The sequence below is a fragment of the Dendrobates tinctorius genome, unplaced genomic scaffold (genome assembly GCF_039654945.1).
Source record: "Dendrobates tinctorius isolate UK_male_01 unplaced genomic scaffold, ASM3965494v1 ptg000226l, whole genome shotgun sequence".
In the NCBI taxonomy this organism is placed as follows: domain Eukaryota; kingdom Metazoa; phylum Chordata; class Amphibia; order Anura; family Dendrobatidae; genus Dendrobates; species Dendrobates tinctorius.
Genome location: NW_027361893.1, coordinates 1150110 through 1175867, shown reverse-complemented (window position 1 = coordinate 1175867; position 25758 = coordinate 1150110). Strand labels below are relative to the sequence as shown.

At 44.4% G+C, this 25758-nt stretch overlaps 1 protein-coding gene across 3 annotated transcripts in view; it reads left to right on the top strand.

Annotated features, from left to right (window-relative positions):
- The window catches only part of LOC141059280 (uncharacterized), a 70215-nt gene extending 49424 nt beyond the window's left edge, over positions 1-20791 (top strand). For 2 of the 3 annotated variants that reach the window (XM_073555589.1, XM_073555590.1), the window contains exon 7: positions 19389-20791. In XM_073555589.1, the coding sequence (XP_073411690.1) occupies positions 19389-20665 (1277 nt within the window). In that variant the 3' untranslated portion in view covers positions 20666-20791. The remainder of the gene's footprint in view (positions 1-19388) is intronic. The other variant, XM_073555591.1, reaches the window with a different exon arrangement.
- Positions 20792-25758: the final 4967 nt, after the last annotated feature.

Genomic DNA, 25758 nt, shown 5'->3' with positions numbered 1-25758 from the left:
ATTATCATGTCCCGATCTGGCAACAAGATCGCAAATACCTCAGGGTAGCTGTCCAGATGAGGTCTCAATTGCGTCGCTTTCAGTACAGGACTCTGCCCTTTGGGGTAGCGATAGCCCCCCGAGTCTTCACAAAATTAATTGCAGAGGTCACAGTGCATCTCAGGGAAGAAGACACTTTGATGATAACATATCTGGATGACTTCTTGATAGTGGGAATCTCTCTCACTGTCAAGAACCAGTCAAAATAGTGATGGAGACACTACATACATTGGGTTGGCAGCTGAACCTCAAAAAATCCAAACTGGAACCAGCAATGATCCAGAATTTCTTAGGCTTAACAATGGACTCGGTGGTGCAGGAGTGTCGCCTCCCAAAGGAGAAAGAAAAGATCAAAAATTTAATCGTGACAATAAAAAAAAAACAGAAATGACTGAGAAGGGCCATGTCAGTGTTGGGGTCCCTAACCTCCTGCATACCAGCAGTAAAATGGGCCCAGTTCCACACAAGAGAACTTCAGTGGTGTGTGCTACAAAACAACCTGAGGCTTCAGGGACAGTTAGAGCAAAAGCTCACCCTCCCGGACCTTGTACTCCAGTCACTCAGGTGGTGGTTACAGATAGAGTCCTCTCTGAGAGGAGTACCCTGGATGTACACAGCCTCCAAGGTAGTCACAACAGATGCCAGTCCTTGGGGGTGGGGAGCCCATCTAGACACACTATGGCTCCAGGATCCCTGGGCCCAGGAGGAAAGAAATCTATCTTCAAAAGATTGGGAACTTCTAGCAATCGAAAAGGCACTGAAAGGATTGTTGACACACCTAAGCAAACACCAGGTGAGAGTCCTATCAGACAACCGAACGGCGGTCGCATATGTGAACCACCAGGGGGTACCCGTTCTCAGTCCCTGATGCAAATAGCAAAAAGGATCATGACTGGCAGAACACCAGTTCCTTTCATTATCGGCCCTGCATATTCGAGGCGTGGACAACCTGAAGACAGACTTTCTGAGCAGGAACCATAAAAGGGGAAAAAAAAAACAAAAAAAAAAAACTTTTAAATCTTCTGCCTGAGCGAGTGTGAACGAGCTGAGTGTGACCTGAGCGTAAGTGCGAACTGTGGTAAGTGTGTGACTTGAGATTCAGTGAAGAGGTATTTGGAAAACCTATAACAAATACGTGTGAGTTGCTGAATTGTAAGTTGCTGAGTGCTTTCTACCTGTTCAATTTTTGCGGGGCTTTGGGGGCTTGTTTAACCTATATTTTCTCTCTTCAGGGTTAATCTCTTATTTTACTATCTGTGTTTTTAAGGGTTAACTATATTGCATTTAAATCTTGAGGTGTAACTATATTCACAAGGGGTTAATTAAGGGTGGGAGTTCATACAGTAATGGTTTATAAGGGGCAGCTGGTTGGGGCTCAACTCCTTTTGGAAGTGCATTGAGCAGCAAGGTGGTGTGCTGGTAAAAGGGGAAAAAAAAAACTCTTAAATCTTCTGCCTGAGCGAGTGTGAACGAGCTGAGTGTGACCTGAGCGTAAGTGCGAACTGTGGTAAGTGTGTGACTTGAGATTCAGTGACTTTGGATTCAGGGAGTTTCCAAGGGAGGTCTTACTGAATTGCTGTTATATTAATACTTTTTTTTTTTTTTTTTTTTAATTTATTTTTGCTTATCTTATTGTCTGGTGCAATCCCCATTAGGATGTGCTCCACTATTGCCAATGCCATCCAGTGTACGTCTTGCTGCATGTATGAAATCCTTGAACAGCCGGTCGAGGGTGCATACTGCTTTGCAAGATGTGAGCACGTTGTGCATTTGGAAGCCCAGATACTGGATCTAAATATGCAGCTGGCAACACTGAGATCCATAGACAATATGGAAAGGAGTCTTCTGCTCACTGAGCAGACGCTCAATGGGATAGATGAGGGGGGGGATGCTAGGTTGGAGCTGCAGGACAATGAAGCAGCTAGCTGGGTGACAGTTAGAAGGCGGGGTAGAGGGAAGAGCACCAGGGAGGCTAGTCCTGATCTGGCACACCCCAATAAGTTTGCTAAGTTGGCAGATGAGGGGAGTGTTAGTGCAGGAGTAGCACTGCTGCAGCAAGGCATGTCCTCTGAAAGCCGGAGGAGTGTCTGCTCCAGTAAGGGGGGAAATAGGAGAGCAGGGCAGGCCAGACAGGTTCTGGTAGTGGGAGACTCAATTATTAGGGGAACAGATAGGGCAATCTGTCACAAAGACAGGGATCGTCGAACGGTGTGCTGCCTACCTGGCGCTCGAGTCCGACACATCGCTGATCGGGTTGACAGATTACTGGGAGGGGCTGGAGAGGATCCAGCGGTCATGGTGCACATTGGCACAAATGACAAAGTTAGAGGTAGGTGGAAGGTCCTTAAAGATGATTTCAGGGAATTAGGCTGTAAGCTTAAAGCAAGGACCTCCAAGGTGGTATTTTCGGAAATACTTCCTGTGCCACGCCAGAGAGGCAACGGGAGATTAGGGAGGTTAATAAGTGGCTCAGGAATTGGTGTAGGAAGGAGGGGTTTGGGTTCCTGCAGAACTGGGCCGACTTCTCAGTTGGCTACAGGTTCTACACTAGGGACGGGCTGCACCTCAATGGGGAGGGTGCAGCTGTGCTGGGGGAGAAAATGGCTAGAAGGTTGGAGGAGTGTTTAAACTAGGGAAGGGGGGGGGGGGGAGGGTATTCCTTTTATAGGAGGGGAAGACAGTGCAGATAGAGACCTGGGCACAAATAATGACATTGGGGGTGGGGGTGGCATGGGGGGTGGGGTTAGAACAGTTAATAATTTAAGAAAGAATAGAGGTACAGAGAGATACATAAAGTGCATGTATACTAATGCCAGAAGCCTCGCCAACAAAATGGAGGAATTGGAGTTAATGTTGTTGGAACATAATTATGACATGGTGGGGATATCTGAGACATGGCTGGATGAGAGCCATGACTGGGCCGTTAATTTACAGGGCTATAGTCTGTTCAGAAATGACCGTACAAATAAGCGAGGGGGAGGCGTGTGTTTATATGTAAAATCATCCTTAAAACCCATCCTTCGTCATAATATATATGAATCTAATGAAAATGTAGAGTCCCTGTTGGTAGATATAAGGGGAGGGGGGAAAAATAATAAATTACTGATAGGGGTTTGTTATAAATCTCCAAAAATAATGGAAGCAACTGAGAATATCCTCATAAAGCAAATAGATGAAGCTGCGACTCAAGGAGAAGTCATTATTATGGGGGACTTCAACTACCCTGAAATACATTGGGGAACCGAAACCTGCAGTTCCAGCAAAGGTAATAGGTTTCTGACAATGATGAGACAATTACCTTTCACAACTGGTTCAGGACCCAACAAGAGGAGGGGCACTGCTAGACCTAATATTAACCAACAGGCCAGACCGCATATCAAATGTAAGGGTTGAGGGTCACTTGGGTAATAGTGATCACAAATTAATAAGCTTTCATGTATCCTTTAATAAGATGTGTAGTAGAGGGGTTACAAGGACACTAGACTTCAGGAAGGCAAATTTCCAACGGATGAGAGATGATCTTGGTGCAATTAACTGGGACGATATCCTGAGACATAAAAATACACAAAGAAAATGGGAGACGTTTATTAGCATCCTGAATAGGACCTGTGCACAATATATACCGTATGGGAATAAACATGCGAGAAATAGGAGGAAACCACTATGGCTAAATAGAGCTGTAAGGGGCGCAATAAGAGATAAAAATAAAGCATTTAGAGAATTAAAGCAAGTAGGTAGTGAAGAGGCATTAAATAAATACAGAAGATTGAATAAATTCTGTAAAAAGCAAATCAAGACAGCAAAGATTGAGACAGAGAGACTCATTGCCAGAGAAAGTAAAAATAATCCCAAAATATTCTTTAACTACATAAATAGTAAGAAGCTAAAAAATGATAGTGTTGGTCCCCTTAAAAATAGTCTGGGTGAAATGGTGGATGAGGATGAGGAAAAAGCCAATATGCTAAATGACTTTTTTTCAACAGTATTTACACAAGAAAATCCCATGACGGATAACATGATCAGGGATAAAAATTCTCCGTTAAATGTCACCTGCTTAACCCAGCAGGAAGTACGGCGGCGTCTACAAATCACTAAAATTGACAAATCCCCGGGCCCGGATGGGATACACCCCCGAGTACTGCAGGAATTAAGCACAGTCATAGATAGACCATTATTTTTAATCTTTAAAGATTCCATAATAACAGGGTCTGTACCACAGGACTGGCGTATAGCAAATGTGGTGCCAATATTCAAAAAGGGGACAAAAACTGAACTTGGAAATTATAGGCCAGTAAGTTTAACCTCAACTGTGGGTAAAATCCTGGAGGGTTTTCTAAGAGATACTATACTGGAGTATCTGGAGAAGAATAACCTTATGACCCAATATCAACATGGGTTTACAAGAGACCGTTCCTGTCAGACTAATCTGATAAGCTTTTATGAAGAGGTAAGTTCCGGACTGGACCAAGGGAATGCAGTGGACGTGGTGTACATGGACTTTTCAAAAGCTTTTGATACGGTGCCACACAAAAGGTTGATACATAAAATGAGAACAATGGGGATAGGGGAAAATATGTGTAGGTGGGTTAAGAGCTGGCTCAGGGATAGGAAACAAAGGGTGGTTATTAATGGAGCACACTCGGACTGGGTCACGGTTAGCAGTGGGGTACCACAGGGGTCAGTTTTGGGCCCGCTTCTTTTTAACATATTTATTAATGACCTTGTAGGGGCATAGAGAGTAGAATTTCAATATTTGCAGATGACACTAAACTCTGCAGGGTAATTAATACAGAGGAGGACAATTTTCTATTACAGGAGGATTTATGTAAACTAGAAGCTTGGGCTGATAAATGGCAAATGAGCTTTAATGGGGATAAATGTAAGGTCATTCACTTGGGTAGAACGAACAAGTTGTATAATTATGTGCTTAATTGTAAAACACTGGGCAAAACAGTCACTGAAAAAGACCTGGGTGTATGGGTGGATGACAAACTCACATTTAGTGGCCAGAGTCAGGCAGCTGCTGCAAAGGCAAATAAAATGGGATGCATTAAAAGGCATAGATGCTCATGAGGAGAACATAATTTTACCTCTATATAAGTCACTAGTGCGACCACACTTAGAATACTGTGTACAGTTCTGGTCTCCGGTGTATAAGAAAGACATAGCTGAACTGGAGCGGGTGCAGAGAAGAGCGACCAAGGTTATTAGGGAACTAGGGGGTCTGCAATACCAAGACAGGTTATTACACTTGGGGTTATTTAGTTTGGAGAATCGAAGGCTTAGGGGTGATCTTATTACAATGTATAAATATATGCGGGGACAATACAAAGACCTTTCTAATGATCTTTTTACTCTTAGACCTGTGACGGGGACAAGGGGGCATCCTCTACGTCTGGAGGAAAGAAGGTTTAAGCATACTCACAGACGCGGATTCTTTACTGTAAGAGCAGTGAGACTATGGAACTCTCTGCCATATGAACCAGGGGAAGAGTCTTGAGATCATTTGCATATTCCCAGTGCCTTCTGGGATAAGTGAAGAGTCTCCGCAAGCTCAACGATCACTGGGTTTTGGCCGTTGCAGCTGAAAAGAGGAAATCGGAAAACCAGGGGAAGTCTTGAGGAGATCATTTGCATATTCCCAGTGCCTTCTGGGATAAGTGAAGAGTCTCCGCAAGCTCAACGATCACTGGGTTTTGGCCGTTGCAGCTGAAAAGAGGAAATCGGAAAACCAGGGGAAGAGTCTTGAGGAGATCATTTGCATATTCCCAGTGCCTTCTGGGATAAGTGAAGAGTCTCCGCAAGCTCAACGATCACTGGGTTTTGGCCGTTGCAGCTGAAAAGAGGAAATCGGAAAAACCGCGCGCCGAATTTGGGCTCATCTTTCATCGTTTTTAAGAAATCTCAAGATGGAAGAGGCCAGGAGCCATTTGGTGAGCTGCATTTCTTGCTACATGTTCACAGACTTACCAGTGGAAAAGCCAAACTTCACATGCCACAAATGCAAGCTTGTGTCCCTGTTGGAGGAAAAGTTGCAAAATCTCGAAGAGAGGTTAGCTACGTTGAAGATCATTAAGGAAGGTGAAGAGTTCTTGGACAGAGCAGAATTATCTCTTCATGTTACAGAAAGAGAAGAAATTCGAAGTGCACCTGAAGAAACAGAGGAATGGAGACATGTGACCCAGAGAAGCAGGAGGATCAGGAGGCAGTCAGCACCCATACTGCTCAGAAACCAGTACCAGGCTCTCACGCAGGAAAACAATGAAGAAATACATCAGGATAAGACTTTGCCAACAAGCAGCAACCTTGTACGCCTTCAGAGTCCTCCTGGATGGAGAAAGAAAAATGTTGTGAAGAAGAAACGGAGAGTGGTGGTCATGGGGGATTCCCTGTTGAGAGGAACTGAGGCCGCTATCTGCAGACCGGATATAACTTCAAGAGAAATGTGTTGTCTTCCAGGTGCAAAAATTAAAGATGTGTCTGACAGGATATCAGGACTCTTCAGACCTACAGATGACTACCCATTCCTGCTACTACATGTGGGGACAAATGACACTGCAAGAAACGACCTGGAAACCATCTGCAGAGACTTTGAAGACTTAGGCAAGAAAGTGAAAGAACTGGGAGCGCAGGTGGTCTTCTCTTCCATCCTCCCAGTGGATGGCCATGGAACAAGGAGGTGGAATAAGATTCTGCAGGTGAACAACTGGCTACGTCGATGGTGCCGTCAGCAACGATTTGGATTTCTGGATCACGGAGTGAACTACTTATACGATGGACTACTTGCTAGAGATGGGGTGCACCTTACGAAGACTGGTAAGCATGTATTTGGAAGTCGCCTTGCTACACTTGTAAGGAGAGCTTTAAACTAGAACAACATGGGAAGGGAAGCAAAAGACCAGAAAAAGCCATACACCTGACAAATGCTATTGAGAACTCTGCTATTAGAAGTGGAAAGGAAGAACAAAGACGAAACAATCTAATTAATAAAAATATTGGAGAAAGAGAAACCAATCACAAACTAAAATGTTTCTATACTAATGCACAAAGCATGGGCAACAAACAAGGAGAATTGGAACTACTAACACAGGAAAAGAAATATGATGTCATTGGAATCACTGAAACTTGGTGGGACAATACACATGATTGGAATACAAGACTAGAAGGATACAACTTATTTGCAAGAAACAGACTTGATAAACGAGGAGGGGGTGTCGCATTGTATGTTAGAAACGCGTATATCTGCACAGAGATTGAAGCTTCAGAGACTGGGAGTTCTGTGGAAACTGTTTGGGTAAGAATACAAGGACAGAACAATGGAAAGGACACCATTGTAGGCATTTACTACAGGCCGCCTGTGCAAGCTGAAGCTATGGATGAACTCTTTATGCATCAAATGGCCAAGTTCTCCAAAAAATATGACATAGTTGTCATGGGAGATTTCAACTATCCAGACATTTGTTGGGAATCTCTCTCAGGCAAAACTAACAGGTCAAGGAAATTCTTATCCTCTCTTGCTGACAACTTTATCTTCCAAAAGGTAAGGGAGAAAACAAGGGGAACTGCTACCTTGGATCTAATCCTTATAAACAGGGAGGAAATGGTTGAGGAGTTAAAAGTGGCTGGGACCCTAGGAGGTAGCGACCATGCTATTTTAGAATTTTGGATAACTAGAGGCGGAAGACCTGTGAAGACTCAGACGTCAAGGTTAGATTTCAGAAAGGCAGATTTTAAGGGATTCAGAAAGAGAATTGGAGGGATCCAATGGCTGTATAACCTTAAAGACAAAAATGTCCAGGAAGGATGGGAAATCTTGAAAAATGAAATTCTCAAAGCACAGTTGTTAACAATTCCGAAAAGAGGGAAGAATAGGAAGCAGTTAAGGAAACCAGGATGGATGAACACAGAACTTAAGCACATGCTAAAAAGGAAGAAAAAAATGTTTATAAAATGGAAAGAGGGAGGCATATCTAAAGAAGAATATAATGCTGTCTGCAGAACCTGCAGGGCACAAATCAGATTATCTAAAGCTGAAAATGAATTGAGGCTTGCAAGAGATGTCAAAAGCAATAATAAAGGATTTTGGAGATATGTCAAAAGTAAAAGAAAAGTCAAAGATGCTATAGGATTAAATGATGAAATGGTAAGACAAGATGTTGAGAAGGCTGAACTTTTAAATTCCTATTTTGCATCTGTTTTCTCTCAGAAAGGAAATGTAACATCAACTGTTATTCACTGTCCTATTAAGGGAATAGAAGAATCCAGGATATCTATAAACAGAAAGATAGTGAGGAAACACTTAGCTAGCCTAAATGAATTCAAGTCTCCAGGTCCAGATGAATTACACCCCAGAGTACTGAAGGAGATAGCAGAAGAAATTTTTGAACCCCTCTCTATAATCTTTGAAAATTCTTGGAGAACAGGAGAAGTGCCAGAAGACTGGAGAAGAGCAAATGTTGTTCCTATCTTCAAAAAGGGGAAGAAGGTGGACCCAGGTAACTATAGGCCGGTGAGTCTGACTTCTATACCAGGAAAGATCTTTGAACAAATTATTAAACAACATGTATGTCAATACCTGGATAAGAATGAAGTGATTAAACAGAGTCAGCATGGGTTTGTAACTAATAAGTCATGTCAGACTAACTTAATTTCCTTCTATGACGGTATCACTAATTGGGTGGATCAAGGAAATGCTGTACATATAGTATATCTTGACTTCAGCAAAGCATTTGACAAAGTCTCTCATACAATCCTTATTGAAAAAATGATTAAGTATGGAATGGACAAGGCAACCGTTAGGTGGATTCATAACTGGCTTAGTGATCGGACCCAAAGAGTGGTCGTAAATGGCTGCACATCCAATTGGAAGAATGTCTCAAGTGGGGTACCACAGGGCTCTGTCCTGGGCCCTGTATTGTTCAACATCTTTATCAACGATTTAGATGAAGGAATTGAGGGTAAACTGATTAAATTTGCTGATGACACAAAGCTAGGAGGGATAGCTAATACTAGAGAAGAGAGAGAGAGGATTCAAAAAGATTTAAATAAACTGGAGAAGTGGGCAGCAACTAACAGAATGGTTTTTAACAGGGAGAAATGCAAAGTACTACATCTAGGCAATAAAAATGGAAAAAGCATATATAGAATGGGAGGAATAGGGCTAAGTGACAGCACATGTGAAAGACTTGGGTATACTAATAGATCACAGACTGAATATGAGTCAACAGTGTGATGCAGCAGCAAAAAAGGCAAATGCAATTCTAGGATGTATTAACAGAAGCATACAGTCTAGATCACGTGAAGTCATTATTTCCCTCTACTCCTCTTTGGTCAGACCTCATCTGGAATATTGTGTCCAGTTTTGGGCACCACATTTTAAAAAAGACATCAACAAACTGGAGCAAGTTCAGAAAAGAGCGACCAGAATGGTGACCGGTCTGCAAACCCTGTCTTATGAGGAAAGGTTGCAGGATTTGGGAATGTTTAGTTTGCAAAAGAGAAGACTGAGAGGAGACTTAATAGCTGTCTACAAATATCTAAAGGGCTGTCACATTGTAGAAGGATCAACTTTATTCTCATTTGCACAAGGAAAGACTAGAAGCAATGGGATGAAACTGAATGGGAGGAGACACAGATTAGATATTAGAAAAAACTTTTTGACAGTTAGAGTGATCAATGAGTGGAACAGGCTGCCACGAGAAGTGGTGAGTTCTCCTTCAATGGAAGTCTTCAAACAGAGGCTGGACAGACATCTGACTGGGATGATTTAGCGAATCCTGCTTTGAGCAGGGGGTTGGACCAGATGGCCCAGGAGGTCCCTTCCAACTCTACGATTCTATGATGTTGTAATGAGTGATTCCCTACTAAAATTTAAGAAGGGACTGGATGCCTTTCTTGAAAAGTATAATATTACAGGGTATATACACTAGTCTCCTTAATATTGCGTTGATCCAGGGAGCTAGTCTGATTGCCGTATGTGGAGTCGGGAAGGAATTTTTTTCCCCAATGTGAAGCTTACTGTTGCCACATGGGTTTTTTTTGCCTTCCTCTGGATCAACATGTTAGGGCAAGTTAGGATAGGATATGGGTTGAACTAGATGGACTTAGTCTCCCTTCAACCTTAATAACTATGTTACTATGTTACTTGAGGCAAGGAGAATGGTACCTAAAAGAGTCCATTTTTCAACAGATTGTGCATATGTGGGGGAGACCCAACATTGATCTCTTCGCCTCAAAAGCCAACAGGAAGGTTCAAAAATTCTGCTCCCTAAGTCCAGCAGACAGGCCATTGGCAGTAGACGCCTTCAGGATAGAGTGGACATCAGGTCTCCTGTATGCCTTCCCTCCAATATGCCTCATTCCAGCAGTTCTGAGGAAGATCAGGGAGGATAAAGCCAGAGTGATTGTGATAGCTCCCTTTTGGCCGAAAAGACCATGGTTCTACTGGCTGAGAGTGATGTCGGTGATGGACCCATGGGTGCTCCTGAAGGACCACGACCTCATAACACAGGGTCACTTTAATTACCATCAGAAGTCCGGACTGCATTTGAGAGCCTGGAATTTGAAAGGTCACTACTAGAGAAGAAGGGATTCTCAGCAGGGTTAATATCCACCTTACTCAGTAGCAGAAAACGAGTGACTACAAGAATTTATGGGAGGACATGGAAAAAATTCTTATCTACCTCGGTCCCAATACCAGAAGGGGAAGTCCCGATAGTGGCAATACTGGAATTTCTGAAAAAAGGTTTAGAGTTGGGGTTAGCTGTCAGTACCCTCAAATTACACGTCTCAGCCCTGGCAGCCTTATTCAACTGTGACCTAGCAAACAATAGGTGGGTGGCCAGGTTTATCCGGGCCTGTACTAGAGCTGGCTCTGTCCTGTCCCCTACTCCTCCTTGGAGTCTAAATTTAGTCCTATCATCTCTGACGAAGTCCTTTTGAACCACTAAACACAACATCAGCAGACCCTCCCTACACTCGGGTCATGGACAATAGTGGTGTTAAAATTAGACCCAGCATATCTTCCTAAGGTGGTATCGAAATTCCACATGGCTCAGGAGATAGTCTTGCCATCCTTTTGTCCTAACCCCAGTAACCAGAAAGATGAGAGACTTCATTGCCTAGACGTTAGGAGATGTATCCTGCAGTATTTAGAGGTGACAAGACCCTGGAGAAACCAGAGGGCCTTATTTGTCTCATACCAGGGGGCAAGAAAGGGCCTTAAAGCCTCTAAACAGACTATAGCTAGATGGGTGAGAGAGGCCATCATGCTAGCGTATAGTAGTGCAGGCAGGGCTGTTCCAGCGGTCCTAAAAGCCCACTCCATGAGGGCCATGGTGACGTCTTGGGCAGAGAGCTGACGCCTCCATAGACCAAATCTGTAAGGCGGCCACTTGGTCCTCTCCATCTACCTTTTTCAAACATTATAGATTAGATCTATCTGCTACCTCTGATCTCACATTCGGGAGATGAGTGTTACAAGCAGTGATCCCTCCCTAAGAGGATACAAATCTCTGTAACTCTCTCGTGGTGCCGTCATGTACAGTCATGGCCAAAAGTTTTGAGAATGACACAAATATTATATATCCACATGATCTGCTGGCCTCTGGTTTTTATGTGTGTTTTGTCAGATGTTTTTATCACATACAGAAATATAATTGCAATCATATTATGAGTAGCAAAAGGTTATATTGACAGTTAGAATGAGTTAATGCAGCAAGTCAATATTTGCAGTGTTGACCCTTCTTCTTCAGGACCTCAGCAATTCTCCCTGGCATGCTCTCAATCAACTTCTGGATCAAATACTGACTGATAGCAGTCCATTCTTGCAAAATCAATGCTTTTATTTTGTCTGAATTTGAAGGTTTTTGTTTGTCCACCCGTCTCTTGATGATTGACCACAAGTTCTCAATGGGATTAAGATCTGGGGAGTTTCCAGGCCATGGTCCCAAAATCTCTGTTTTGTTCCCTGAGCCATTTAGTTATCACCTTTGCTTTATGGCAAGGTGCTCCATCATGTTGAAAAAGGCATTGTTGATCGCCAAACTGCTCTTGGACGGTTGGGAGAAGTTGCTCTTGGAGGACATTCTGGTACCATTCTTTATTCATGGCTGTGTTTTTAGGCAAGACTGAGAGAGAGCCCATTCCCTTGGCTGAGAAGCCACCCCCCACATGAATGGTTTCAGGATGCTTGACAGTTAGCATGAGACAAGACTGGTGGTAGCGCTCACCTGGTCTTCTCCGAATAAGCCGTTTTCCAGATGTCCCAAACAATCGAAAAGGGGATTCATCAGAGAAAATGACTTTACCCCAGTCCTCAGCAGTCCACTCCCTGTACCTCTTGCAGAATATCAGTCTGTCCATGATGTTTTTCCTGGAGAGAAGTGGCTTCTTTGCTGCCCTCCTAGAGACCAGGCCTTGATCCAAGAGTCTCCGCCTCACAGTGCGTGCAGATACACTCACACCTGCCTGCTGCCATTCCTGAGCAAGCTCTGCACTGCTGGTAGCCCGATGCCGCAGCTGAAACACTTTTGAGACGGTCCTGGCGCTTCCTGGTCTTTCTTGGGCGCCCTGGAGCCTTTTTGGCAACAAGGGAACCTCTCTCCTTGAAGTTCTTGATGATGCAATAGATTGTTGACTGAGGTGCAATCTTTCTAGCTGCGATACTCTTCCCTGTTAGGCCATTTTTGTGCAGTGCAATGATGACTGCACGTGTTTCTTTAGAGATAACCATGGTTAACAGAAGAGAAACAATGATGCCAAGCACCAGCCTCCTTTTAAAGTGTCCAGTGGTGTCATTCTTACTTAATCATGACAGATTGATCTCCAGCCCTGTCCTCATCAACACCCACACCTGTGTTAATGGAGCAATCACTGAAACGATGTTAGCTGGTCCTTTTAAGGCAGGGCTGCAATGATGTTGAAATGTGTTTTGGGGGATAAAGTTCATTTTCTAGGCAAATATTGACTTTGCAAGTAATTGCTGTTAAGCTGATCACTCTTTATAACATTCTGGAGTATATGCAAATTGCCATTAGAAAAAATGAAGCAGTAGACTTTGTAAAAATTAATATTTGTGTCATTCTCAAAACTTTTGGCCATGACTGTAGAATGGAAAAACACGAGTATTACATACCTGGTAATGTATTTTTTCATGAGACATGACGGCACCCTTATATTCCCTCCCTATTGCTCACATCATTAGTTGGGTGCATTATTAACATTATACACTCCCTTGGGTGTTGGAAATTTAGTAGTATAAAGGATGTATTATTTATATGTACACTGATCTGCGGAGTTCCTCTCGTGCTCTGTAAAACAACTGATGCGGAGAGAGGAACCGCCCCTTTTATCTTGAAGGCTTCCTGTTCTTGTTGGGCGGATCCCCTCTCTCGTGGTGCCGTCATGTCTCATGAAAAAACACATAACCAGGTATGTAATACCCGTGTTTTCCACTGACAGATGATGGACCTGAGTGGGGACTTGTTTTTGTTAGATGAGAATTGGTATTATTTTCACCTACATAACATTGATTGGTTCCTTTTTATTTGATATTTGGGAGGCAGAATGAACAAACAGTTGAACACCACACACTACTGGTTCATCCAACAAGGTTTTCTATTAGACTGTGAACAGTCATTGTCTTGGTAAATAAAGTTTTTTACATAGCTTGCCATTTTTATGGACAGTTTAAGTAGAAATGTTCATAAATATAAAACTCAAGGATATTTTATTAGAAAATAATAATTGTTTTTTCCTCTTTGCCACGACAGCACCCACTGAGAGAGGGGATCCGCCCCAGGAACAGGAAACCTACAGAGAGATAAATGGGGCGGTCCCCCTCGCTCCCTCAGTTTGGTTTCCTGTTCCTAGGAAGGAACCCGCAGAAGAGGATACCTGGTCTGGTAGCCGCCTGCCTGCATAATATGAGCAGCAGGGGCCCCAGGACCGGAGGCAGCGTCGGGCGGAGAGGTGATGGTTCCCCCCCCCCCCCCCAGGGCTGGTAATGCAGGTGAGGCCGGAGGTAAGATGGTGCCAAGGCTCACTAAGGGGACAGGGGCGTATATTCCCCCCCCCCCCCAGGAAGGGGACGAATCGCATTACACAGTGCCATTAGGCATGTCACGGATGGTGGCCGCGCCCCCCCCCCCCCCCCCGAGAGAGACAGAAGAGCCTGAGCGTTGTGCCAGGCAGCGCTACCGGGGGTCATACCTGCAGGGGTTAACGTGGGGGCCGTGTGCGTGGGTCACTGTCGGGGCCGCGGCATCAGCGCTCGCAGGCAACCCGGAAGTAGGAGCATGGAGGACTTCCGGGATCAGCGCAGGAGGCGGCGCTCGCGAGAGAACGCCCGCGCATGCGCAGAAGAGGCTAAAAAAAAAAAAAAATGGAGGAGGAAAAAAAAAAAAAAATGGTAAGATTATAAAAGGAAGCCACGGAGGCAGCGCCAGTGCGCAGTCATGTCATCCATAGATGACCCAGCTTCGCTCCCGCTAAGTCAGCCAGTGGAATCCCCACATGGCAGCAGACAAAGCGGTGCTACTAGGAGAAGCAGCAGCACCAGAAGAAGTGGCAACTCCAGGAAGGAATCTAGTGGACCATCCAGGCAAATTGAGCCCCTGGAGAAAAAACGGAAGGAGAAGAAATCATCCCACGCCTCGCCTCAGCTTGAGGCGCGGACCCCGCAGCCGGTAGTTTGCTGACGAGACTCACGGGTGAGTGTGTTTAGTCAGAATAAATAACTGATGGCCCTCTTTTTTCTGGTCCATACCCCCTTTAGGCCAAAAGAACAGAGAAGGCGAAAAATAGAGAGTGTGCCTTCTGTTCTCAGCCCCTCCCAGACGGCCACCCTAAAAGATTATGCCAAGCATGTATTGAGGAGGCCTTACAAGAGGAATCCTCACGGAAAAAAGAGGATATCCGAGCGATAATTAGGGAAGAGTTACGGGCCTTGGGCAGCACCAGTAGTCTGGGGGGTCACTCCTCCGTGAGACAGATAAGTTCACCAAGAGGAGGCGCTTCGCCGGCGTCAAGGTCGCCATCAGAATCCGGGGAGCTAGACTCTGATAGATCCCAGGAATACCCTTCCTCAGAGGATGAGGAGCAGGCGTGTTTTCCTACGGACAGCGTCAGTAACTTAGTTAAGTCTGTCCAAAATACCATGGGGCAACCTGAGAGTAAGGACCCCAAGACTCCACAAGACATAATGTTCGCAGGCATATCCCGTAGGAAGGTCCGAGCATTCCCAGTGGTCCCAGCTATAAAAGAGCTGGTGAAAAGGGAGTGGGAAAAACGGGCAGAAAACCTTCCTGCCCTTAACGTCAAAGCGTAAATATCCGTTTGACGATGAGGAATTGACAGCTTGATCGAGAGCCCCCAAAGTGGATGCGGCGGTGGCCTCTACCTCTCGTAGATCCTCCCTGCCGGTAGAGGATTCAGGAACTTTGGCTGACTCATCAGATCGTAAGACCGATACACTCCTTAAACGATCCTGGGAAGCATGTGCGGCAGCTTTTAAGCCCGCAATAGCAGCCACGTGCACAGCAAGATCATTGTTAGTATGGCTAAATGACCAAGAGGACAATATTAAAAACGGAGTGGCCAGGAATAAACTCCTGTCCTCTATGCCCCTCATAAAAGGAGCAGCGGCCTTCCTCTCCGATTCCTCGGCGGACTCTCTCCGTTTATCGGCTAGAGCAGCGGGGCTAACCAATGCAGGCCGGCGGGCCTTATGGTTGAAAGGTTGGAAAGGGGACACGCAGACAAAAACTAAACTGTGTGCTATACCCTGCCAGGGTAAGTACCTATTTGGCACGGAACTGGACGAGATTTTAACAAAAGCGGGGGAGAGAAAAAAAGGTTTTCCTAACCCGTATGTTCCCTTCAATAGGAGGTCCTACAGAAAGCCACCGTTTGGCAAAAAGAAGGACTTTAAACCCCAGGATCGCTGGGGAAATAAGGACCCCAAACAGAGGGGCAATCTATTCGGGAAGCGTCCCTTCAGAGGAGACAGGTTCCGCTAATACCAGTACACCGGTAGGTGGCAGACTACTGAAATTCAGCCACCAATGGGGGAAGGTAACATCAAACCCATGGGCCATTGATATAGTCTCATCAGGCCTAAAACTAGAATTTGTTCGGAATCCACCGAACTTCTTCCTATTGACTTCCATGAAGTCCCAGATACAGCAGGAAGCACTGGAGATGGAGATTGCAGTATTACTAACTAAACAGGTTCTAATAGAGGTCCCAGGGGACGAAGAAGGAATGGGCTTTTATTCTCCTCTATTTTTAGTCCCAAAACCAGATGGCTCTTTTAGGACCATAATAAATTTAAAGAAGCTTAATACCTTCTTAAGGCCGAGGCCATTTAAGATGGAGTCAATAAATTCTGCAATAAAACTTGTTTCCCAGGTGTTACATGGCAGTTTTGGACCTAAAGGATGCCCATTACCATCTACCCATATACCAAGAGCACCAGAAGATCCTGCGGGTAGCGGTCTGGTTCAAGGGTCGGGTTCAGCATTTCCAGTTTATGGCAATGCCATTCGGGCTATCCATGGCTCCTCGGGTATTTACCAAATTGATGCTGGAAGTGATGTCGTATGTAAGGCTGAATGACACACTAGTGGTCCCTTACTTGGACGACCTGCTTGTAGTGGGGAATTCTGTTTCTCAGTGCAAAACAAGAATGACCAAGATTATCTCATCCCTACAAACGCTAGGATGGCTAATCAACTGGGAGAAGTCCAGACTAGAACCAGTTACCTGTCAGAGGTTCCTATGCCTGCAAGTAGATTCTGTAAGTCAGAAATGCTTTCTGCCAGACGCTAAAGCAGTGGCCATAATCAATAAGATACAGAATACTACAGAAAGACCCGTAATATCATTAAGACAGGGTATGTCTTTGCTGGGGTCCCTGATATCGTGCATCCCAGCGTTGCAATGGGCCCAGTTCCACTCTAGAACACTACAGTGGACTATTCTGCAGGAAACAGAGAGACTGCAGGGGCGGTTGAAAGGGAGGATGTCCCTATCACCAGAAGTTGTTAAATCCCTAAAGTGGTGGTTAAATCTTACCAATTTGTCTAAGGGAGTGCAATGGTGGGTAACTCCCTCCAAGGTGCTCACCACGGATGCTAGCCCCTGGGGCTGGGGGCCCACCTGGAGGAGCACATGACACAAGGCCGGTGGGGTAAACATGAGATAGAAACCTCCTCTAATGTAAAGGAGCTAAAAGCAATTTACTATGCGATATCTCAATTTCTCCCGCAGTTAAGAGGAACCCACGTGAGAATCCAGACAGACAATACCACCGCGGTAGCCTATGTAAACCGACAGGGAGGTACGCGGTCGGGACCGTTGATGTCTATCGCGGAAGAGATCCTAGAAATAGCCGAGGTACATCTTCACTCCTTGTCGGCACTCCACATAAGAGGAGTGGACAACTCTCAAGCAGACTATCTCAGTCGCCAGGTCCTATATCAGGGCGAGTGGGTCCTCAGCGGACACGTCTTCGAGACAATAGCGACAGAATGGGGCAGACCGGAAATAGACCTGTTTGCTACCAGAGCCAACAGACGCGTAAAGAGGTTCGCTTCGCTCTACAGGTCAGACAACCCAGACATTCTAGATGCCCTCCAAGCACCCTGGGCATTCCGGCTAGCCTATGCCTTTCCTCCAATGGTTCTACTTCCATCGGTAATCAGGAAAATAAGACAAGAGAGGGCGAGGGTCATCTTGATAGCCCCGTTTTGGCCCAAAAGGGCCGTGGTTTTCATGGCTGAGAGCCATGTCAATAACCGACCCATGGATCCTGCCGCTGCACCAGGACATTCTCTCGCAGGGACCCTGCTACCATCCACAGGCCAAAGCCCTACACCTAGCGGCCTGGAATTTGAAAGGGAACTATTGAAGCAGAAGGGCTTTTCTGAAAACCTAATTAATACCCTGCTGCAAAGTAGGAAAGAGTCTACTACAAAAATATACGCTAAGGTGTGGAGGAAATTCCTAGCTTTTCACCCAGCAGAGCTAGCCGGTGAAGTACCCATTACGCCCATCTTAGAGTTTCTTCAAAGAGGCCGAGAATTGGGCCTCTCATTTAATACTCTAAAGGTCCATATATCGGCCCTAGGAGCTCTATTTAACTATAACGTGGCAGCAAATAGATGGGTAAACCGTTTTGTTTCAGCTTGTCAACGGTCAGAACCGGTGCATATTCCTCGGCTTCCGGCATGGAACCTTACTCTGGTCTTGGATGCCTTTACTCAGGCCCCGTTTGAGCCCATAAGCTCGACATCGGTGAAGTGCCTCTCATTAAAAACTGCTACATTAGTAGCTTTAGTATCAGCTAGAAGAGTAAGTGATCTTCATGCTTTATCAGTAGACCCTCCGTTCCTGTCAATAACTCGAGACAGACTGATTTTGAAAACAGACCCGGCCTACCTTCCCAAACGGGCAACTAAGTTTCATAGGTCTCAGGAGATATGCCTACCTTCCTTCTATGAGAACCCGTCAAACCAGGACGAGGTGAAATATCACACCTTAGATGTAAGAAGAGCGGTACTAGCCTACCTTGATAGGACCAGTCCCTGGAGGCAGAGTAGGTCTCTTTTTGTCTCCTTCCAGGGCAGCAGAAAGGGGTCTGGAGTCACAACAGGCACATTATCCAGATGGATCAGAGATGTGATCACAATGGCATATCTGGCTAAAGGAGAAGAACCTCCGCTGGGGATTAAGGCGCACTCTACTAGAGCCATATCATCCTCCTGGGCCGAGAGGGCAAACGTCCCAATTGAACAAATATGTAAGGCTGCAACCTGGTCTTCTCCATCTACCTTCTATAGTCACTATAGACTAGATTTGTCCTCTACAGAGGATTTGACCTTTGGTAGATCGGTCCTTAACACGGTGTGCCCTCCCAAGTGATTATCTCTGGAAATCTCTCAGTGGGTGCTGTCGTGGCGAAGAGGAAAAACCGGATTACTTACCGGTAATACTCTTTTGTAGAGTCCACGACAGCACCCGCTCACTTCCCCCCCCGTTAAAAATTTTTTCACACATGGGTCTCCTTGGTGGTGGAGATTGTAGTTAGAATTTAATATGTGATTAAACTTAGCGAATCTAAAGGCTATATGGGTAAGATATATGAATCGCCCAAGCAAAATGACTAAAACATGTATGGCGGTTCCTCCGTTGTTCTCGGTAATACAAACTGAGGGAGCGAGGGGGACCGCCCCATTTATCTCTCTGTAGGTTTCCTGTTCCTGGGGCGGATCCCCTCTCTCAGTGGGTGCTGTCGTGGACTCTACAAAAGAGTATTACCGGTAAGTAATCCGTTTTTTTTATCTTAGCAGATGACTGTACCAGGAGATCAGAGGGACAGCTGACATCTTCAATTTTTAAATCAGATTATCTTGAGATCCTACAAGATACAACTGAAGTGATTGCTGTTACTCCAGATATATCATCATCCATTCACAGCAAAGATCTGTCATCTGATCCTATGAAACAGGTCCCATCTTCTGATTCATTACTGACTACAAAGGAAAATCAAAGTCACAAAAGAGGCAATAAAAAACAAACTGCTCATAAAGCAAAGAAGTCATTCTCATGTTCAGAATGTGGGAAATGTTTTAACAGAAAATGGAATCTTACGCTACACCAAACAACCCACACAGGGGAGAAGCCTTTTTCATGTTCAGAATGTGGGAAATGTTTTAACCATAAAGGGAATCTTGAGCAACACCAAATAACTCACATATGGCAGAAGCCTTTTTCATGTTCAGAATGTGAGAAATGTTTTAGCCAGAAATTACATTTGGTTAATCACCAGAGAACTCACACAGGGGAGAAGCCTTTTTCATGTTCAGAATGTGGGAAATGTTTTAAGCAGAAATCATATTTGGTTAAGCATCAGAGAACTCACACAGGAGAGAAGCCTTTTTCATGTTCAGATTGTGGGAAATGTTATAACCATAAATGGAAACTTGCGCTACACCAAAGAACCCACATAGGGGAGAAGCCTTTTTCATGTTCAGAATGTGGGAAATGTTTTAACCAGAAATCATATTTGGTTAATCACCAGAGAACTCACACAGGGGAGAAGCCTTTTTCATGTTCAGAATGTGGGAAATGTTTTGCACAAAAATCAGCTTTTGTTAACCACCAGAGAACTCACACAGGGGAGAAGCCTTTTTCATGCTCAGAATGTGGGAAATGTTTTATCCAGAAATCAGATTTAGTTAAGCATCAGAGAATTCACACAGGGGAGAAACCTTTTTCATGTTCAAAATGTGGAAAATGTTTTAAATTGAAATCGGTTCTTGATCGCCATCAGAGAACTCACACAGGGGAGAAGCCTTTTTCATGTTCAGAATGTGGGAAATGTTTTATCCAGAAATCAGATTTGGTTAAGCATCAGAGAACTCACACAGGGGAGAAACCTTTTTCATGTTCAAAATGTGGAAAATGTTTTAAATTGAAATCGGTTCTTGATCGCCATCAGAGAACTCACACAGGGGAGAAGCCTTTTTCCTGTTCAGAATGTTTGAAATGTTTTAACCAGAAAACTCTTCTTGTTAGACATCAGAGCAGTCACACAGAGGAGAAGCCTTCTTCATTTTCTTAATGTGGGAAATATTTTACTTGGAAATTAACTGTTAATAAACATCAGAGACGTCACATAGGGGAGAAGCCTTTTTATATTCATAATGTTGGAATAGTTTTGACCAAAATTGAATCTTCTTAAATGGGTTGTCTCTTGTCATTCCTCATGTTCGCTGCCAAAAGGATAAAACAACTTTATTAATTCCAAATGTAAATCTATACACATAATTCACCCCCTGAAGGTTAGTCAGTAGGTGACTAATAGAAAAAACATATACCCCACAGTTCAGTGTATAGGGTGAGGTGACGTATACACACTCACTCTCCAAACCTCTCATTTCTACGGGTTTCATCGTCCTCACCAAAGGCGACTCAGCAGGAGACTCTTTAATATTGACCTATATTCAAGCGAGACTAGACAAAAAAAACCTAAAATCATGTTATCCGAAACAGTCAGAAAACTAGCCACATATTGGCAGATCCCAGACCTCAAACTATATACTGTGTAAGTTTATAAGCCCCTCCAGTGTCAGGAATAGATAGTGTGTGACAATACAGTATAATTCTTGTGTTTTTCTCCTATAGGGACTGCCCTAGTTTGGTAATGTAACAGCTGTTAATTAGTAGTGCAGACAAATTGTCCTAGACTAAACTCAGTTTTCAGACGGCCCAATATGTACCACTCAGGGAAAACTTACCTGCTCCAAAGATCATTAGCACCTTCTAACTAATGGCCATGCTGCGGCCTGTCGGAATGATTGCAATATCGTTATAAAGACTAGGGATATGTGCAGTCATAATGTCTGGGAGATCTGTGCCATTATTTAGTATGAATATGGAAATTATCTCTGAAAGTTTATAAGCCACTCCAGTGTCAGGAATAGATAGTATGTGACAATAACGTATATACTGCTCAGGGAACACTTAACTTTAAAAGTATATAGTTTGGGGTCGGCCAATATGTGGCTGACTGTTTCGGATAACATGATACGTGATTTTAGGGTTTTCTTCCTCTAGTCTCACTTAAATATAGTTCAATACTAAATAGTCTCCTGGTGAATGAATGATGAATCCAATGAATATTCATTTCTCTTAAGTTGCGGCACACGTGACCACCTGCAGCAGCAGGAAGCCGGTGGCTGACACTGCGCACTACTGAAGAGGAAAGAATACTCGCTGCTTTCTGTGCGCACAGTCACGGTGAGTACTCCGGCAGCTGTGCTCTGCTTGTGACCAGTACATGACGTCCCCGCCATGTGCTGCTTACAAGCATAAAGCAGTTGCTGCATCGGAGCAGGACGCTGCGAGGGAGCGCAGGATAGGTAAGTAAACACACAAACCTCAGTGACATTATCTAGATGTCAACAAAAAGGTAAGGCTGTACCAACAGCCCCCCTAAGGCAAGAAGCCACAAAGCACCCACTCCAAGAGCAATCTTCATGCAAGGAGAAAAATAGAGCAGACGGGTGAATGAAGTAAAAAAGTAGTCATCTTTATTAAGTACAAACAAGTATAATAAATAGTAATGGATAAAATCGTGAAAATAGCAACACCGCAGGATAAAAGAACAGAAACCCCCGGGCAAAAAGGCAGCCACCATGCATGTCGTGGCGTACAAATGTGTGTAGTTCAATGGTAAGTATCACCGCACAGCATCCACCTGGACAGTGCTACACCGCAATATGTGAGTATGGGGGTATACCAGAGGCGCTAAGTGCGCCGAATGTAAAGAGCGGTATCTTACCAAAGGTGGAGACAGGCTGAATGAGTCCGGGGCCAGGTAAGGGGCAAGCCCGACGCGCGTTTCGCGTGTTTACACACGCTTTCTCAAGGGAAGTATCGCAGGGAAGGGTGAAGGACCTTCTTATGCACCATGTGACCGGATCACATGACCGCCGGTGAGCCAATGGGAATGGTTTAGAGCGGCGCATGCGCGATGGGCACAGCAAACGCCGGCAATGCAGGGACAAAGCGTCACACATCGCCCAGGGGGAGGGGGAAATTCCCAGAGGCCAGGAGAGACGTGTAGAGACGCTCGCCCCACAGCCGAACGGAATCAGGCACAGCGGGCATGCGCACAACCAGAGCCCAAGAGTAACAGGCAATATCAATTAAAAAGTACACAGAGATGGGCATGAGCTAGTTATATACAAAAACCATAAGCACACATGAATCATCAAAAGAATAGCACTGAATAAAGATAACATAATAAACAACAAAATTCAGAGATCATACAACAGATTATAAAATGCATAATGGGTAGAGGATACTGAAAGAACCGGATCCCCTGTCAGTATGCGGGGCATAATTCCCCACTCCACATATACATATATATATATAAAACTAAAATAACCGAATACAGATAATCATGCAAAAAATGCAGAATACATACAGTGGGGCAAAAAAGTATTTAGCCAGTCAGCAATAGTGCAAGTTCCACCACTTAAAAAGATGAGAGGCGTCTGTAATTTACATCATAGGTAGACCTCAACTATGGGAGACAAACTGAGAAAAAAAAATCCAGAAAATCACATTGTCTGTTTTGTTTTCATTTTATTTGCATATTATGGTGGAAAATAAGTATTTGGTCAGAAACAAGCAATCAAGATTTCTGGCTCTCACAGACCTGTAACAACTTCTTTAAGAGTCTCCTCTTTCCTCCACTCATTACCTGTAGTAATGGCACCTGTTTAAACTTATCAGTATAAAAAGACACCTGTGCACACCCTCAAACAGTCTGACTCCAAACTCCACTATGGTGAAGACCAAAGAGCTGTCAAAGGACACCAGAAACAAAATTGTAGAAGACTGGGAAGACTGAATCTGCAATAGCCAACCAGCTTGGAGTGAAGAAATCAACTGTGGGAGCAATAATTAGAAAATGGAAGACATACAAGACCACTGATAATCTCCCTCGATCTGGTGCTCCACGCAAAATCCCACCCCGTGGGGTCAGAATGATCACAAGAACGGTGCGCAAAAATCCCAGAACCACGCGGGGGGACCTAGTGAATGAACTGCAGAGAGCTGGGACCAATGTAACAAGGCCTACCATAAGTAACACACTACGCCACCATGGACTCAGATCCTGCAGTGCCAGACGTGTCCCACTGCTTAAGCCTGTACATGTCCGGGCCCGTCTGAAGTTTGCTAGAGAGCATTTGGATGATCCAGAGGAGTTTTGGGAGAATGTCCTATGGTCTGATGAAACCAAACTGGAACTGTTTGGTAGAAACACAACTTGTCGTGTTTGGAGGAAAAAGAATATTGAGTTGCATCCATCAAACACCATACCTACTGTAAAGCATGGTGGTGGAAACATCATGCTTTGGGGCTGTTTCTCTGCAAAGGGGCCAGGACGACTGATCCGGGTACATGAAAGAATGAATGGGGCCATGTATCGTGAGATTTTGAGTGCAAACCTCCTTCCATCAGCAAGGGCATTGAAGATGAAACGTGGCTGGGTCTTTCAACATGACAATGATCCAAAGCACACCGCCAGGGCAACAAAGGAGTGGCTTCGTAAGAAGCATTTCAAGGTCCTGGAGTGGCCTAGCCAGTCTCCAGATCTCAACCCTATAGAAAACCTTTGGAGGGAGTTGAAAGTCCGTGTTGCCAAGCGAAAAGCCAAAAACATCACTGCTCTAGAGGAGATCTGCATGGAGGAATGGGCCAACATACCAACAACAGTGTGTGGCAACCTTGTGAAGACTTACAGAAAACGTTTGACCTCTGTCATTGCCAACAAAGGATATATCACAAAGTATTGAGATGAAATTTTGTTTCTGACCAAATACTTATTTTCCACCATAATATGCAAATAAAATGAAAACAAAACAGACAATGTGATTTTCTGGATTTTTTTTTCTCAGTTTGTCTCCCATAGTTGAGGTCTACCTATGATGTAAATTACAGACGCCTCTCATCTTTTTAAGTGGTGGAACTTGCACTATTGCTGACTGACTAAATACTTTTTTGCCCCACTGTATATATAGGGAAATTCGATGTCCTCCAAACTGCAATTCTTGTATCCATGTGCAAGATATGATGTCAATACAATGATGTATATGGGAAACAACGAACACACGACAAATCCATCTCCCATGCAATGAGTGTACAACGGGGCACAAAAAGGTCCAGAAGAAAACTAGAGAAGGAAAAGTAAAAATAAAAACAATGAATAAAATGTATTATAATAAAACAAAAGAAAAACCCCCAATCACTGGAATGGGGGGTAGCAGAGGGACATGAAAGGGCAAATAAAATGAAACGGAAGGGTTTTTTTTAAATTGTATTTTTAAATGTATACATGAATATTAAGAAAAAGTAAGGATCACCTACAAAAAAGAGGCAAAAGATAACGATTCATTAAGGCCCTTGGGGGTCAGGGTGTCCAATGTGACAATCCATTTAGCTTCGACTTGAGCCAGTCTCCGTTTATAGTTGCCACCTCTCACCCCCAAATGGACCTGATCAATGCCTCTAATTTTGAGGGAAGTAGGATCACCATTATGGTACTGCCGAAAAAGGCGAGGCAGAGTCTTAAGAAGAGAAAAGTCCGTCACTGTCTTGGACGCACAAATGTCCCGCACATGCTCACGCACCCTCTTCCTAAGTTCTCTCGACGTGAGACCAACATAGATTTTTGAGCAGCCACATGTGGCGTAATAAATCACATTTGTGCTGCTGCATGAAATCCGATGGCGAATATCAAACTGTCTCCGTCCATCGGAGGAGGTGAAGGTGTCGCAGCGCAGGACATTTGTGCATGCAAGACAGTGACCACAAGGTATGGAGCCAGGTATAGGGCCCCTAGACCCAAATACATTAGTCGACACTGGGAGATAGTGACTCCTCACCAGAAGGTCGCTGAGATTTCTTGACCTTGCAGTCATTGAGGGATATTGTCCCAACGATGAACCCAAAGAAGGTTCAGTCCCAAGAATCGACCAATGTTTGGTAAGGATCTGCCTCATGTTTTCCCATTGATGGTTAAATGTAGAGATGAACCTAATTCGTCCATCCATGGTCTGTCGAGAGGCCCTGTTACGAGATACCAAGAGACTACCGCGTGGAGTGGCTCTTGCTCTTAGGTAACCTTTTTTGATGCATCTG